The 17730-nt window shown below is 41.6% G+C and overlaps 1 protein-coding gene and 1 long non-coding RNA gene across 27 annotated transcripts; one reads left to right on the top strand and one right to left on the bottom strand.

The window, feature by feature from the left end:
- Positions 1 to 4185: 4185 nt before the first annotated feature.
- LOC109754520 (uncharacterized) lies at positions 4186 to 10062 on the bottom strand. 26 transcript variants are annotated; one of them, XM_073510365.1, is made up of 9 exons: positions 9586 to 10062; positions 9193 to 9499; positions 8523 to 8593; positions 8276 to 8424; positions 7836 to 7991; positions 7255 to 7448; positions 6046 to 6103; positions 5433 to 5514; positions 4186 to 5310 (listed from the first exon to the last, which is right to left on the bottom strand). In XM_073510365.1, exons 5-9 carry the CDS (start codon positions 7893 to 7895, stop codon positions 5231 to 5233), a joined length of 474 nt encoding a protein of 157 aa, XP_073366466.1. In that variant the 5' UTR covers positions 7896 to 7991; positions 8276 to 8424; positions 8523 to 8593; positions 9193 to 9499; positions 9586 to 10062; the 3' UTR covers positions 4186 to 5230. The 26 variants fall into 26 exon arrangements, 25 of the variants coding, with proteins under 25 accessions (XP_073366466.1, XP_073366462.1, XP_045089535.1 ...); XM_073510361.1 differs by having other exon boundaries at positions 5433 to 5562; XM_045233600.2 differs by having other exon boundaries at positions 5433 to 5562; positions 8523 to 9021.
- Positions 10063 to 10400: 338 nt separating this feature from the next.
- Positions 10401 to 13694, top strand: LOC109754531 (uncharacterized). Its single transcript, XR_002230734.4, has 3 exons — positions 10401 to 10809; positions 11405 to 11510; positions 13305 to 13694. It is a non-coding gene; the product is annotated as an uncharacterized lncRNA (long non-coding RNA).
- The last annotated feature ends 4036 nt before the right edge of the window (positions 13695 to 17730 follow it).

A 17730-nucleotide genomic window follows, 5' to 3' on the forward strand; every position in this document is an offset into this window, starting at 1 on the left:
CAGGAAAAAAAATCGTTCGGCCCAAAATGTCACGGATGTGTCTTTTTTTTATAGTGACAAGACACGGCTTGGTTTTTGCTGCTTCGCGCGATCCATCGATACAAACCCGGACTAAAAAAGGCGAGGGCGGGTCTTTTCCCGCGCGGCAGGCAGGGGAGTTTGGCATAGTTTCTTCGAGGCAGGAAGGGAAACAAGCAAATAAAGGTTGAGCAACTTATTTTTGGGAAAATCTGATTTTATGGAGTACGTACCCACCAATGCATGTAAAAGTTCATGGAAATTTAGTGGTCATGCATGCATTCGTTCTAATTAATGCCCCGGTAAACATAACTTCTTGAGAGAAACGAGCGTACTAATTACTTGTGCAAACTACGAAATTAATTCCACCACTCACCGTCTACCTTGGTTGGAGAGATTTTGAAATTGAGCCATAAACCGGAAGGAGGGAGTAGTAACATAGCCTAGGGTTGCTTGCTAAACCAGGGACTCCAAGGAAATTGCTGTAGTACTACTCCTATGTACCACTGTACTACTCCTACTACTAAAAGACATATTTCAAACAATATGATAATCTCTCTAACCAAGGTAGGGACGAGGAGTAAACGGAGGGAGTAGTAAAATTTTCCCCTCGTCCTGCGACCCACCGCGCGCGTGGGCTAGGGAGCGGACGTAAGGCGTAGTAAGCAAGCTTCACCTCGTCCTACGAGCCACCGCACACGTGGGCGGGGGAGACGGCGTACTAAGCAAGCTCCTGCGAGTTGACGGGACACATCAACAGTAATACATACAAAGCATCTCCAGTGTATAGAGCCTTGCCTCTAAGGTAGGCCCCACATGGTTTGCCTCTTATTAAATGAAAAAACTAAGCATGTTGCTACCTCTTGAGCATGCGTTGGTTTTCCCTTGAAGAGGAAAGGGTGATGCAGCAAAGTAGCGTAACTATTTCCCTCAGTTTTTGAGAACCAAGGTATCAATCCAGTAGGAGATTACACGCAAGTCACCGAGTACCTGCACAAAAAATCAAGAACCTTGCAACCAACGTGATAAACGGGTTGTCAGTCCCTTCACGGTCACTCGCAAAAGTGAGATCTAATAAAGATAGTAAGATAAATATTTTTGGTATTTTTGTTGTATAGATTGGAAAGTAAAGATTACAAAATAAACGGCAACAGAAATTGGTAAGTTGATGGAAAACTAATATGATGTAAAATAGACCCCGGGGCCATAGGTTTCACTAGTGGCTTCTCTCAAGATAGCATATATTACGGTGGGTGAACAAATTACTGCCGAGCAATTGATAGAAAAGCGCATAGTTATGAGAATATCTAGGCATGATCATGAATATAGGCATCACGTCCGTGTCAAGTAGACCGAAACGATTCTGCATCTACTACTATTACTCCACACATCGACCGCTATCCAGCATGCATCTAGAGTATTATGTTCATAAGAACAGAGTAACGCATTAAGCAAGATGACATGATGTAGAGGGATAAACTCAAGCAATATGATATAAACCCCATCTTTTTATCCTCGATGGCAACAATACAATACGCACCTTGCTGCCCCTACTGTCACTGGGAAAGGACTTCGTAAGATTGAACACAAAGCTAAGCACTTCTCCCATTGCAAGAAAGATCAATCTAGTAGGCCAAACTAAACTGATAGTTCGAAGAGACTTGCAAAGACATCAAATCATGCATATAAGAATTCAGAGAAGAACCAAATAGTATTCATAGATAACCTTGATCATAAATCCACAATTCATCGGATCTTGGCAAACACACCGCAAAAAGTACTACATCGAATAGATCTCCAAGAACATCGAGGAGAACTTTGTATTGAGAACCATAGAGAGAGGAGAAGCCATCTAGCTAATAACTATGCACCCGAAGGTCTGTGGTACACTACTCACGCTTCATCGGAGAGGCTATGGTGTTGATGTAGAAGCCCTCCGTGATTGATTCCCCCTTCGGCAGATTGCCAGAAAAGGCCCCAAGATGGGGTCTCATGGGTACGGAAGGTTGCTACGGTGGAAAAGTGGTTTCGTGGCTCCCCCTAGTGTTTTTTAGGGTATAAGAGTATATATAGGCGAAAGAAGTACGTCGCTGGAGCTCCATGGGGCCCATGAGAGTGGGGGGCGTGCCTACCCCCCTGGGCGCGCCCTCCTGCCTCGTGGCCGCCTCGCGGAGTTCTAGAATTCAACTCCAAGTCTTCTGGATTGCGTTTGTTCCAAGAAATATTATCGCAAAGGTTTCATTCCGTTTGGATTCCGTTTGGTATTCCTTTTCTGCGAAACGCTAAAATAGGCAAAAAAAAACAGAAACTAGCACTGGGCCTTCGGTTAATAGGTTAGTCCCAAAAATAATATAAAAGAACATATTAAAGCTCATTAAACATCCAAAGCGGATAATATAATAGCATGGAACAATCAAAAATTATAGATACGTTGGAGACGTATCAAGCATCCCCAAGCTTAATTCCTGCTCCTGCTCGAGTAGGTAAATGATAAAAACAAATTTTTTGATGTGGAATGCTACCTAACATAATTTTCAATGTAATTCTCTTTATTGTGGCATGAATGTTCAGATCCATAAGATTCAAAATAAAAGTTTAATATTGACATAAAAACAATAATACTTCAAGCATACTAATAAAGCAATCATGTCTTCTCAAAATAACATGGCCAAAGAAAGTTATCCCTACAAAATCATATAGTCTGGCTATGCTCTATCTTCATCACACAAAGTATTTAATCATGCACAACCCCGATGACAAGCCAAGCAATTGTTTCATACTTTTGATGTTCTCAAACTTTTTCAACTTTCACGCAATACATGAGCATGAGCCATGGACATAGCACTATAGGTGGAATAGAATGGTGGTTGTGGAGAAGAAAAAAAGGAGAAGATAGTCTCACATCAACTAGGCGTATCAACGGGCTATGGAGATGTCCATCAATAGATATACACTACTAGAAAAATGCTTATAGATAGAAGTTTACCAGTAGCATTTGTTTATGACCCGACACTACTAGTAATTAGTAGTAGCGTTGGGTAGAAAGAGTGCTACTGGTCTACATTAGCAGTAGCGCTGGTTTACTTGGACCATGCTACTGCTAAGTGTGCCACACCCTATCCCCACAGATAGGATATAGTAGTAACACGGGTTGTAAAACCTACGCTGCAACTAGATGAATAGCTACAGCGCAGGCGAGGCACCTGCGCTACTACTGACTACTAGCTAAATGCCCGTGCGTTGCTACGGGCTTTTTAAAATTTACATACAAATGCATTATTTTGAAAGAACTATAATGATGTTGGTATCCATAGAGCTAAAACAAAGAAATACATCATTCTAGATCTCTCCAATATTTTTTTTTGCGGGGATAGGAAAACCGAATCTTAGCAGCACAAATATAATACATGCTTCCCTGTTAGAGGTATAAATATGTATAATTCTTAATTGACGTGTTTTTTAAATGATCTTCTAGCTCATAACACCGTAATTCCAGTGATTGTGCCACATACTTTTTGGAATTTATTCACCCTACAATATTATGTTAGGGGGTGAATTTATTCACCCTACAATATTTTGTAGGGGGGCAAACTGAAAAGTGAAGCATGCGTCTTATGACAGAAATTGTAAAGTGAATGAGAGTAATGATCAACCTTTTCAAGAAGTCCTCTACTGATCTACACCTACAAAAGTTATGATTTCATCAACATAAAAATATATGATATACTTGTAGATACCATGAATTTTGCTTGATATGATATAGCAAAAAACATGGAAGTGCAGTGGTTTGATGCTCAGACTTATCTGCACCCGGTCAAGAAACAAATCATAACAAATTCAAAAAGATCCCATTTTTTGCATGGTAGATACTTTACTGCGTGAGGTCCGCTCCAACTTCTAGATAATTTAGACATCTAGTAGCTCTCAGTAAAAAAGACAAAATAGGGCCAGAACAGTACCTGAACAGTAAACTTTTTTACAGACCCAAATTTGTCTTTTTTTGCCGAGATCTACTCAGATGTCCAAATGATCTGAAAAGTGGAGTGGACCTCACGCACCTAACTATCTACCATGCAATAAGTCATATATTTTTATTTTTATTCAAGTATTTGTTTTGTTTTTTCTCTTCAACACGGGTGCAGATGAGCCTGGGCTCATCTATGGGTATTCAAAAACATGGGACAATTTTTTTTGCCTTAACATGGGTCAAATACTGACATCCAGAACTATAGCTCAAGAAAGTAAACACTCTGTGCATAGAGAAGAAAAGAAAGCATCAACTCCAAATAATTTTTGTCACCAAAATGGTTATGGTCATCCTCTCATTGGTCACTCTCCTTATGTGTCTTGTTCCCCATGGTTGGGCTTTCTCGAACAACTTGACCTTCCTCCAATCCAACACTGGTGCACGTAGGCACGCTGCAGGCTGACTGAACCTATATGCAACTCGTGCCAGACATACATGGGACCCTAAAGGGCACACAAGTATGAAGAAGACGAGGTTGGGCTTGGCATAGTGATCATTGGGGTTGAATCGGTCAATGTGCTCGAACCGCTGCAGTGATGAAACATACGTAGTAGACGCGATCGCCATCATAGTCGGGCATGTAGCACATCCCTTCTAGGAATGTCACCTAGTTGTGCACCTAGTGGCTGGTAGAATCTAAACCATGCCAGCAATAGCACACTACCATTCGTTGCCTCCAACATTGCCGCTACAAGGCTGAAGCATAGTGCCGCCATCGATAGCACCAGTAGGAGTGCACCCAGCCGACTCACCTCCTTCCTCCCCCACACGCAGTACCCACCACCGTGATGCTCTCAATTACAAACAACAATGATGCCATCATCATCCCTGTCGTCTCGTCCTCCTCAAATTCCGCCAACGCCTTCGGTTCTTCCGGCCTCATCCACATGAACGATGACGCAGAGTAAATTTATGAAGAGGTAGTTGGTGTCCTCCCCGCTAGCTCTTCGCCTTCACTCTGCATAGCATCAGGGGGGTGATGGAGGTCGGCACCCATGAGCTCATGTTTCTCTAGGGCTTCGTGAGCACGTCCCCATCCTCCTCTGCGACCTCCACACCTGCCTCATCCGCAGAAATGTTTCTGTGCTTAACCGAAGCGGGGATAGTTGTGTAATAGCATCCTCTCCTCTCGGGTTGTACAAGCCCTTTCTTTGCAAATTTGTCTTCTCTAAGTTGTTCTATCAATCATCTCTCCATATCTGTTTGGGGAGCTCTATCCAACCATGATGTCTCCAATGCAATTGTAATTTCTCCACCAGTTGGCTCTGTACAAATCAAACACACATAACCAGTAGTTCATTAGTTGGTTCTATAAAAAATGTTTTAAATACAGGCTTCTCTGTAACTATTAAGGGTACAAGAAAAATGAAGAATGCATCAAACTTACCAAGGCGTTCAATGAAACTTTGTGACAAGTAGCTTGAAAGTTGTTCCCAGTCTCCAAAAGAATCCAAATTGTATTGTCCAAGCTGATCATAGAACTCGAAATGTTTTACTGCTTTAGAGTATGTGTTTTCCTACCATAAAACAAACTTCGGTAACTATTAAAGGAAATGTGAATCTTGATACATAAATACACATGAGCACTGTGACTTATCTGATTTAGACTCGGATATACATGTAACTGTAGTTTATGAAGTTATAGCATCAGTTCTGGAGAAAACTCTCAAACTATAGTACACAATAAAAGGGGACATATAAACCACAGTACTTCAAAGCTGAGCATCGAGCTCGAAACGTTTTACTGCTTTAGAGTATGTGTTTTCCTACCATAAAACAAACTTCAGTAACTATTAAAGGAAATGTGAATCTTGATACATAAATACACATGAGCACTGTTACTTATCTGATTCAGACTCGGATATACATATAACTGTAGTTTATGAAGTTATAGCATCAGTTCTGGAGAAAACTCTCAAACTATAGTACACAATAAAAGGGGACATATAAACCACATTACTTCAAAGGTGATGAACTTGATTTGGAACAGGGGCAAGTACCTGAGACGGGTGGGTAGTAAGGAAGAATCCAACAGTAGGTGCAAACTCATTCCCGTGCCTAAAAGGATTGCAGATAGTAGAGAAGCAATCAGTGGCATATCACATTGCATCACAGAATGGCATCATCCATAACCGAACAATGTTAATCATTAGAACATGTGGAAAATGCGAGTGAAATGAACAAATTATGCAATGAACTTTCACGAACCTAAACAGTGGACAACAATTTTTTCAGGATGTCCCAGAAACAGGTTAAGGGGTCAAACAGAAGAGGGAAAATTGCAAGGCAGCATGATGTTGCTAATCTAGAACTACTCCACAAAGCAAGTTTGGATCTACTCTCAGATCTACTCTCAGAACTACTCCACAAAGCAGTTTGGATCTACTCCACAAAGCATGATTAATGTTCAATCATTTTAAATGCATACATTCAAAGGCGCATACAGAAAAGCAAAAAAATAAAAGAGGAAGTGGACGAAAGAGAGTAGTTGCGGTCAGGCCTAGCATGTGTTGCTTCGAGCCAGAGCAAGCCAACCCATGCTTGCAAGAATTAGATGTATTATACGTTCAATGTTTGGGGAAAAAAGCATCTGCCCAACATTATGGACACATCATGGAGATAGCTAAGAGAACCACGCTAAGCTGATACAGCAGAGCACAAATTGTTGTTTGTCAAACGATACCAGTATGAACTGCATGGTATTTTTCACTGCATTTCCTAATCCCCAACATACATGAGCACCCTTTTTAGGATTTCTTCCTCCTCATCTTTGTAGCACTCCCACTCTTTTCAATAGGCATCCGGGGTCTGATCCACTAACTAATCCTACTCCATCCAGCCTAACTAACACATATAGCAAGGCAGGTCATCCAATGTTAATTGTGCCAAGAACTTAATTATTATTTTTCAAATCAGAACTTGATTTTTCTTAGATGAAATTGTCTCCAGTGTGTATGAAGCATGAATAAATCAAGTTAAAAAATGCAACAACTACACAATCAAGGATTCTAGTCAAAAATATTCCACATCAGCTAAACATCATTGCATCCGCAACTAATCAGAAGTAGTTATAAAAGTGCAGCAACTACACAAACATCTCAGTTCACAAACTGTAACCCTATTCACTAACTGTAACCCTATTCACTGCTAGTCAAAAAGAATGCTTCACTGCAGTGACATGGCATCACATGTAATATTGTTTAAGTTACCATATTCTTCCTCTACAAAATAAATTATGTACACGGGGAGCAGCTGCAAAGGCGGCGGTGCCCAGGTCCATGCCAATTCTGAACCTGGTGGCGTGCAAGTAGAGCCGGGCAGCAGTGAGCACCTCGACAACGCCTTCTGCCGAGCACCAGTGCCCGCCCTCGGCACCCATGGCTCTATTGTCTTTTCGCTGCAGCTGCACGAGTACGACACAGGAGCATAATAAGCAGCAGCAACACGAGCACACAGGAGGGCGACCACGAACAACAGCAGTAGTACGGGCCGGCCAGAAGTAGCAGCAACAGCAGCATGCACCGGCAAGAAGCAACAGCAGGGGCATGACAGAGCGACCATTCTGACACTCATAATTTTCCTAAGGAGTAACTATCAGAATCTAAGTCAATGGTCTTGGAAGAATATCCCAATCAAGTAGAGCTTGTTGGTTATACAACCACCTTATTGGCCTTCTTTCCAACTCATAAAATTATTTTAGATTGATCATAGTACACATACACAAACTGTTGGACTAAATTAACGAATCAGCGTGGATCTAGGAAACATGAAGAGGACTATATGTCTATACCTGAGGTATGTTGTGATAGAAAACCTCATATTTATTAGAGCTCATGGCCATTTGCTCCATTTTAAGTTTCAGATCACCATCTGACTGCCAAATTATAGATGGCAGGGCTGCATACAATTTGAATTCATCAACAATTTGCAACTTGAAAGACGACAGCTGAAAACATTAGTGGCGTTGATTTTAACAATAAGGGAGAAAAGTGGTTGAAGATACCTATTTCGGAAGCACATGATGAAGCTGGAAAGAAAACAAATAGGTGTCAAACTAAATACCGAAGATGCATTTTTTTTTTCATTTTTTGACCAAAAGGTGAGATAACATGATAGAATTCTAATGAAGGAGCATCATTTTAGTAGCTCGAGGTGAAAGTACAGTTGTTTTCAGTCAATTGCATAATGAAGCCAACTATTTTCAATATCGATCTCCTTAAATCGACTTACGCTCAGTGCAGCAGGTCTCAATCCAAGATAATCGAATTCTGAAAGAATTTAGACTCCAAATTTGTGACAGATAATAATGATAATACAATCAATGGCATTCCTTGAACACATACGGTGATGCTCCTTGACATAAACATGGGCAGGAATAACTGTAGGCACATGTTGATGATTTAAGGAGTTAGTCAGAAGAGAAGAGGGAAGTAAACGAGGATATGTCAAATCTGCCTGGGAAGTAAAGTACTATTACCTTTTTTTCTCAGATCCCTTGCTTCATTCACATGATCATAAACTCTGTAATTGAACAGATTACAGAATAGGCTGCCAAGCATTACAACAAAGTTAGGGACATTTTTCTACATTTTAAGTACAAGATTTCCTACAGAAGATGTGTGATGAAGATTGAAACCCGTAAGAACAAAAGACAAGACAAGCAAATAAGGTTTGGAAACAAAAACTCTGAGAACCAGAATTCAAGATGTGATAATCCTATGAGTAAGAAACCTCAAATGTTGAGTTGCGCATCTTATCATCGCACATTGGAATCACTCGATGAACATAATTTAAAAATAAATTTTTAGTCTGCAAACAATCAGTTCAACACATGTGAGAATTTGCAGAAAGAAACACATGTGATATCTGCATGAGCCAAAACGTGCATGAGCCTTGCAGTACGAATCAGTTCAACATCTTTAGGTGCCCTTTTGTGTAGAAAATCTCTCACATCCCCAGCAAGATAAGCTTCAAACCTGTAAAATAAATTTGTCTTTTGTTGATAAGAAGCCATTGCATGACAGAGATATGGTGTGAAACAAATCCCTTGACTCTGAAACACAGATAAAGAGACTGCTATTCCCCACGTGGCAGACGGAGGAGCATGATATGGTGCCATAAGTAAGAGCGGGGCAGTGAGCACAGACCTGGACGGAGACGCTCTTCTTGCCGTAGACGGACTACCCGACGACCATGTTCTTGGTGCAGAGCGGGTCCTCCTTGGCCTTGGTGATGAAGACGCCGTCGTGCTTGTGCGGCACCATGACCACCTTGCTCCCACCCTTCATGCCGGGCCCTCCCCTTCCCCCGCCGCCACGACCACGGCCCCTGGGCGTCCTGCCTCCCCGGCCACCCCTGCCGCTGCGGCCACCGCCATCGCTTCTCCCGCCGAAGCCCCTGCCCCCCTGCGGTCGCCGCCGTCGCTCCTGCCGCCGAAACCCCTCCCGCCGCATCCTGCATGAAGCGTAACAGCGCCCGCGGGTGAGATCGGGGATGTGAGGAAGAAGAATAAGGCAGCGCGTAAAGAGACTGGTGATTACCTCCTCGTGCCGGTGGCCTCATGGTGTCGGAATTTGTCGCTGTCGCCGCCGGAGATGTGAGGAAGGAGGCGGGGATCCGGGAGGCCTTGGTTGCCGCCACCTCGAAGCGACGCTTCCTTGACGAGGACACGACTGTCAGCCGTGATGTACGGTGGCGCGTCACCAATCTGGGACGCCGCCGTCGTGGGCTTCGATCTGGAAGCGCAAGCGCCGAGGCGGAGAGGCGATCCCGGCGCGTCGCCGATCTGGTGGCGCGTCGCGCTGTTGGTCGACTCCGGCGGAGATCGGGAGCCCTCTCTTTCATGGCGGAGAGGCGGCGACTGAGGCAAGATCCGGCACGTTAGCGGCGGCGAAGGGATGGAGCGGCGGCGTCGAAGGGATGGAGGGCGGCCGCGAACGTGGGCAGTGAGTCGGGCGTAGTCGGGCGTGCGAGTGGAGGGCAGGAGAGTCGTGCGTGCGGTCGAGGACATGTGACGTCGCTCGTACGTGCGGGGTTTTTTTTCGCTAGTTATTTTTCGTAGGTTTTTTTATCGCTGGTTAATCGTCGTAGATTTTTTCGAGCGCGGGGGCTGGTGGAGGACTCGGTACGTGGTTTTTTCGGTTAGTGGGGGGTCAGCGTGAGGTGGGAGGAGGTACCAAAATAGGTAAAAAAAAAGGATGAGGTGGGACGAAAATAATCCGGGAACGAAGACTACCAACTGAGACATTAGGAGTAGAGATAGGAGCACCGCCCACCCCGATCCACTCCCACCCACTAGCCTCCACATGCCAAGCGACCCCACACTCAGCCCCTCCCCACGACTTCTTCCCTCTGAAGCCGACCCAGCGGCCGCTCTCATCACCGTGAACACCGCCGCTTACCCATCCCCCGCATCCACACAGCCCCGCCCAGGACTGCTGCTCCATTCCCCCGCACCATGCCGCAGCATCCGCTTCCCCTACCCACGCCGATTGAGACAGAGAGAGGGAGGACACGGTTTTGGGGCGCCGCCACACGCCTGGATCTGGGTGCCACCGTGCGCATCCTTGCCCGATCTGGACGCCGCCGCGCTAGCCCGTGCCGGATCTGGCCGCCACGATCGAGGATTGGTGGAGGAGGGCGGTCAGAGTCTTGGTTGTGGATGAGGGAAGGGAGCACGGGGCGGCGCCATTGCGGCTGGAGCAGGGCTTCGCTTCGAGGGCTGCATCACAGCGCTCGCTCTTCCGCATAGTCCGGTGCCTGGGGTAATGCGGCAAACCATCTCATTTTCTCCTTCCAGAAAAGCAATCGATCTCACTGCCGTAGCTTTGGAGACTGCTATTCCGATGTAGTCTTCAATTAGTGATCCAATGGTTCGTAACAGAGGCTTCAATGTTGATATATACTGATCGTGTTTCGCTGTTCACAACTTTGGTGACATGATTCACACAATTATAACTACACATTTCTGAGGATCTCTCTATTCTAAATAATATAATGGCCACGAACAGCAGAATCATAGCCATGTGATTTATGATTATCCCAATTAGTTAGACATCTTCGTGTTGTGCTTTTAGCGGCCACATTTTGAGGTCACTCATCCTCATGGGAGATTTATGTCAAGGGAACTGTTAGAGACTATCGAAGTAGGCCAATAATTTGCTTAGAATTATCCAAAGCAAGTTCATGGCAGCGACACAATGCAATTTCAGGTGTTTCAATGTGGCTGTAATTCCAACGTTTGCTACATTGCACTCATGCACAGAAATTTTACTTATGTACTAATTCTTCATTTTTCCTAGTATACAATGTACAAGCTCCACCTATCTATATGCATCTGTTTGATTCCTTTTCTTTCAGGGTAGATTATCGGTGGATCTTACCGACAGAGAAAGTTATCAATGGATATCTCAACTTCTTGCCCTCCTAATGTGTGAAGTTCCACTTACGCCTTAATTCCTAAAAGGTGTGTGAAAATTAGATTTACATTCGCCTCATTAATGGACTAATATATAGAAAATAGTTGTCACATGTTCTTGCCAATGGGTTACCTTTAGCTTTGTTGTTAAATTTAAATGTATTCTCCATCCAATCGATATAATTGAAATTTGCTCGTCATTATTACGAAGTTTGCATTAAAGGGCCCCGGGTTCTAGTTTCGCCCCGGGCCCCTGAAATCTCAGGACCGGCCCTGTCCGCATTGCTGCGGTCTGAGGAAATTAAACCGAGGGGTATGCGTTTCCTTGCGCAATCTTTCTGTGTTGTTGTGGCATATCAGCTGCTTATTAGCCCCGCATGTGCATTTCCGTTTTAAAATTTGTGGGTGCCCGACAGACAGGTAGCTGCTGCTTTGCTTATGGCAATTCGTAACGTTCGTACTAATGTGGCTGATGAATTGAGGTCCACTAACTAACTAGGTCGTATTTAACTTATATATTGGGTCCCTTTTACTTTCCACCATGGATGGTAGTAATCTGCACACTGTTTTCATATTTCAGTATCCTGAATTTGATTAACTCAGTTCTGATGGCACTAGCATTGGACCATCTTTAGTCTTGCAACCAATTAACATGATCTCATACTGCATAAATGTGTATTCCTTTTATTTAGAATTAAATGTGTTCAACGACTGAGGATTCGGTTGGGAGTTCTCTGTGTCCTACAGTATTAAATGATCATTCATAACTGCCCCTGTCTTCTTGCTGTTGGCCAAGTGGTTTTCCATTTTGAGCTTCAGTGATCAGCTTGCGTTGCAATTACAACACTGCACCTGCTGTATCTTTTTATTTATGAATAATTACTTTATGTAACTTGCAAGTACAACCACAAAATAAAGTAGTTTTTGATTTTTATAAAATTGTCATTGAGAATAATACGAACAGTTAATTCATTATATATGCAAGCAGCTGATTCTTGGTGAAAATTGCTTTGCCTGTATGTATGTAGAGTCTTGTAGCTAACTGATGGGGAAAATGCGCCATGTAAATCTAATTGATGAAAAATGTTGTTTGGCCATCAGAAGCCTGTTTGTTTGTCTAAATTCTGAAGCTGTATGCAGATGTTTAGATGTGCAGTAAGTGAACATCCGAACAAGATTAATGAGTGAGGGTCAGCGTTCAGTAGATAATAAGATTGTTCTAATATTTCAGTTTGTCCGTCTCAATACAATATTACATAGGCGATGTCTTGTTAATAGAAATCACTCATTTTTTCGCTTTCGTATATTTATTTCCGTAGCTACTATACAGCACAACATGCAAGGAAATATTATGTCTGCTGAAATTTAATTTTAATTGTTCTTTGCTCTGTACAGAAATCTAGAGAATTTAGTTCTGATCATGGTAAGGTTGACAAAGCCCGAAATCTCATTTTGACCCACGTTCAAAGATTACATGGTAGCATATATACTTGAAGATGGCATGGAATATCAGAGTTCAAAATAGACTTCGCCTATTCCCTGTTTTGAAAAGCAGTGGGAATCGATTTTCTGATGTCCTCGGTTGTCCATTTCCCTATCCATGCCACAATAAATGTTGAACAGAATGTTAACTTTCAAATATTTCAAGCATATATAGCTCAAATACACAAGTATTAATTTCTTGTATGCACCAAAACAACAAGATATAGCTAGGGTATGCAGTTAGTAGTTGTCTTTCCGATTCATAATGACTAAAAGAGACAGATAAATGAAGAAAAAGCCCTATTGGATCTGCACAAGGACGCGAACTAACAAGTTTTCACTTTCCCGATGTGGGTGCAGGGGTGATCGACGCGGACTACCGCAACCCGGTGGGCATCGTGCTCTTCAACCACTCGGTGACGGACTTCACCGTGAAGCCCGGTGACCGCGTCACACAGATGATTGTCCAGGTGATTGCGACGCCGGAGGTCGCCGAGGTGGAGGACCTCGAAGCCACCGTCTGGAGGTTGCCAAGGTGAAGGACCTCGACACCTTGGTAGATACATCTAGAGAAGTGGTCTGGTTAGGTTGGTGGTGGGACGCTAGGGAAGGTACCCACCTTTCGGTGATGGTTGTGTGCGTCTGATGTATAAATGGGATCTCATGATCTTTTTTGAGTTGGGATGTTCAATGTTGTATCTATGAACGCTGCAAGTGCTAAGAATGTAAATGCTAGATGGTTCTGTGACCTTTGCACCGGATGTGTCTTGATTTCCATCCATGAATATTGCATGTAACTTTTATTTTTTTAATTTCTAATTACTTAGCAGTAGCGTGGGGGAAGAAGGGCATTCTACTAGTACTTAGGAATAGTAGTAGCGTGTGTTAGAAATAGTAGTAGTGTGGGTGGCACGCGCTACTACTAACTTTTTAGCTGTAGCGCGGGTTAAAAAACGCGCTACTGCTAAAATTTAGCTGTAGCGTCATTGCAGTAGAGCGGGTAACCGCGCTACTGGTATGAAAAAAACCTATGCTACTGCTAGTGCTTTTCCTAGTAGTGTATCAATGTGAGTGAGTAGGGTTTGCCATGCAACGGATGCACTAGATAAGTGTATGAAAACTCAACAAAAGAAACTAAGTGAGTGTGCATCCAACTTGCTTGCTTATGAAGACCTAGGGCAATTTTGAGAAAGCCCATCATTGAAATATGCAAGCCAAGTTCTATAATGTAAAATTCCCACTAGTATAAAAGTGACAACATAGGAGACTTTCTATCATGACGATCATGGTGCTACTTTGAAGCCCAAGTGTGGTAAAAGGATAGTAGCATTGTCCCTTCTCTCTTTTTCTCTCATTTTTTTATTTGGGCCTTTCTCTCCTTTTTTATGGCCTCTTATTATTATTATTATTATTATTATTATTATTATTATTATTATTATTTTCGTCCGGAGTCTCATCCCGACTTGTGAGGGAATCATAGTCTCCATCATCCTTTCCTCACTGGGACAATGCTCTAATAATGATGATCATCACACTTTTATTTATTTACAACTCAAGAATTACAACTCAATACTTAGAACAAAATATGACTATGTGAATGCCTCTGACGGTGTACCGGGATGTGCAATGATTCAAGAGTGACATGTATGAAAAATTATGAACGGTGTCTTTGCCACAAATACGATGTCAACTACTTGATCATGCAAAGCAATATGACAATGATGGAGCGTGTCATAATAAACGGAACGGTGGAAAGTTGCATGGCATATATCTCGGAATGGCTATGGAAATGCCATAATAGTTAGGTATGGTGTCTGTTTTGAGGAAGGTATATGATGGGTGTATGATACCAGCGAAAGGTGCGCGGTACTAGAGAGGCTAGCAATGGTGGAAGGGTGAGAGTGCGTATAATCCATGGACTCAACATTAGTCATAAAGAACTCACATACTTATTGCAAAAATCTATTAGTTATCGAAATGAAGTACTACGTGCATGCTCCTAGGGGGATAGATTGGTAGGAAAAGACCATCGCTCGTCCCCGACCGCCACTCATAAGGAAGACAATAAATAAATAAATCATGTTCCGACTTCATCACATAACGGTTCACCATACGTGCATGCTACGGGAATCACAAACTTTAATACAAATATCTCTCAAATTTACAACTACTCAATTAGCATGACTCTAATATCACCATCTTCATATCTCAAAACAATCATAAGGAATCAAACTTCTCATAGTATTCAATGCACTTTATATGATAGTTTTAGTTTTACCCATCTTGGATGCTCATTATATTAGGACTAATTTCATAGCCAAAGAAAATTACCTTGCTGTTCTAAAAGACTCTTAAAATAATATAAGTGAAGCATGAGAGATCAATAGTTTCTATAAAATAAAACCACCACCGTGCTCTAAAAAGATATAATTGAAGCACTAGGGAAAAATTATCTAGCTCAAAAGATATAAGTGAAGCACTTAGAGTATTCTAATAAATTCCGATTCATGCGTGTCTCTCCAAAAGGTGTGTACAGCAAGGATGATTGTGGTAAACTAAAAAGCAAAGACCCAAATCATACAAGACGCTCCAAGCAAAACACATATCGTGTGGTGAATAAAAATATAGCCTCAAGTAAAGTTACCGATAGACGAAGACGAAAGAGGGGATGCCTTCCGGGGCATCCCGAAGCTTAGGCTTTTGGTTGTCCTTGAATTTTACCTTGGGGTGCCTTGGGCATCCCCAAGCTTAGGCTCTTGCCACTCCTTATTCCAAAATCCATCAAATCTTTACCCAAAAACTTGAAAACTTCACAACATAAAACTTAACAGAAAATCTCATGAGGTCCGTTAGTATAAGAAAACAAACCACCACTTTAAGGTACTGGAATGAACTCATTATTTATTTATATTGGTGTTAAACCTACTGTATTCCAACTTCTCTATGGTTCATACCCCCGATACTACTCATAGATTCATTAAATAAGCAAACAACACACGAAAAACATAATCTATCAAAACAGAACAGTCTGTAGCAATCTGTATCAAACAAATACTTCTGGAACTCCAACAATTCTGAAATAAATTTGTGGACGTCAGGAATTTGTCTATTAATCATCTGCAAAAAGAATCAACCTAAAATCACTCTCCAGTAAAAAATGGCAGCTAATCTCGTGAGCGCTAAAGTTTCTATTTTTTACAGCAAGATCGCAAAGTCTTAACCCAAGTCTTCCCAAAGGTTCTACTTGGCACAAAGACTAACTAAAACATAAAACCACATTTAAACAGAGGCTAGATGAATTATTTATTACTAAATAGGAACAAAAAGCAAGGAACAAAAATAAAATTGGGTTGCCTCCCAACAAGTGCTACCGTTTAACGCCCCTAACTAGGCATAAAGCAAAAATAGATCTCGGTATTATCATCTTTGGTATGAAATCAATATGTGGATCTCATAATAGATTCATAAGGTAATTTAATTTTATTTCTAGGAAAGTGTTCCATGCCTTTCCTTAACGGAAATTTGAATATAATATTTCCTTCTTTCATGTCAATAATTGCACCAATCGTTCTAAGAAAAGGTCTACCAAGAATAATAGGACAAGTAGGATTGCAATCTGTATCAAGAACAATAAAATCTACGGGCACATAATTTCTATTTGCAATAATAAGAACATCATTAATCCTTCCCATAGGTTTCTTAATGGTGGAATCCACAAGATGCAAATTTGAAGAACAATCATCAAATTCACAGAAACCTAACACATCACACAAAGTTTTTGGAATCGTGGAAACACTACCACCCAAATCACATAAAGCATAGCATTCATGATCTTTAATCTTAATTTTAATAGTAGGTTCCCACTCAACATAAAGTTTTCTAGGGATAGAAACTTCTAGCTCAAGCTTTTCTTCATAGGATTGCACTAAAGCATCAACGATATGTTTAGTAAAAGCTTTATTTTGATTATAAGCATGAGGAGAATTTAACACGAATTGCAACAAGGAAATACAATATATCAAAGAGCAATTATCATAATTAAATTCCTTGAAATCCAAAATATTGGGTTCATTGCTATGTAAAGTTTTGACCTCTTCAATCCCACTTTTATTAATTTTTGCATCAAGACCTAAAAACTCCGAATCGTTGGGACGCCTTTTAACTAAAGTTGACTCATCTCCAGTCCCTTCTTTATCAAGATTCATATTGGAAAACAAAGATTTAATAGGAGTCACATCAATTACTTTTAGATCTTCATCTTTATTATCATGAAAACTAGAAGAACACGCTTTCACAAAGCAATCCTTTTTAGCATGCATCCTAGTGGTTCTTTCTTTATATTCATTCATGGCTTTGAGAGACTCATTGATGTTTGCTTAGGTGGAATAGATCTAAATTTCAAAGAATCAACATCAAGAGAAATTCTATCCACGTTCCTAGACAACTCATCAATCTTAGGCAATTTTTCTTCAAGGAAAGCATTGAAATTCTTTTGCGAATTCAAAAATTCTTTAACACTAGTCTCAAAATCAGAGGGCATCTTATTAAAATTTCCATAAGAGTTGTTGTAGGAATTACCATAATTATTAGAGGAATTACTAGGGAACGGCCTAGAATTAAAGTTTCCTCTATACGCGTTGTTACCAAAATTGTTCCTACCAACAAAATTCACATCCATAGATTCATTATTATTCTCAATCAAAGTGGACAAAGGCATATCATTAGGATCAGAAGAAACGCTCTTATTAGCAAACAATTTCATAAGTTCATCCATCTTTCCACTCAA

This window comes from Aegilops tauschii, chromosome 1 (assembly GCF_002575655.3).
Source record: "Aegilops tauschii subsp. strangulata cultivar AL8/78 chromosome 1, Aet v6.0, whole genome shotgun sequence".
NCBI classification, from domain to species: domain Eukaryota; kingdom Viridiplantae; phylum Streptophyta; class Magnoliopsida; order Poales; family Poaceae; genus Aegilops; species Aegilops tauschii.

Excerpts from the sequence above, each read along its gene's own strand:
- LOC109754520 (XM_045233594.2), bottom strand. The coding sequence starts at position 8,604 with ATGCTTGGCAGCCTATTCTGTAATCTGTTCAATTACAGAGTTTATGAT. Across the intron at positions 7,449-7,835 it reads TCTATCACAACATACCTCAG|CTGCAGCGAAAAGACAATAG; the intron begins GTATAGACATAT and ends GTACTCGTGCAG. Across the intron at positions 5,311-5,432 it reads AAGTTTCATTGAACGCCTTG|AGCCAACTGGTGGAGAAATT; the intron begins GTAAGTTTGATG and ends TGATTTGTACAG.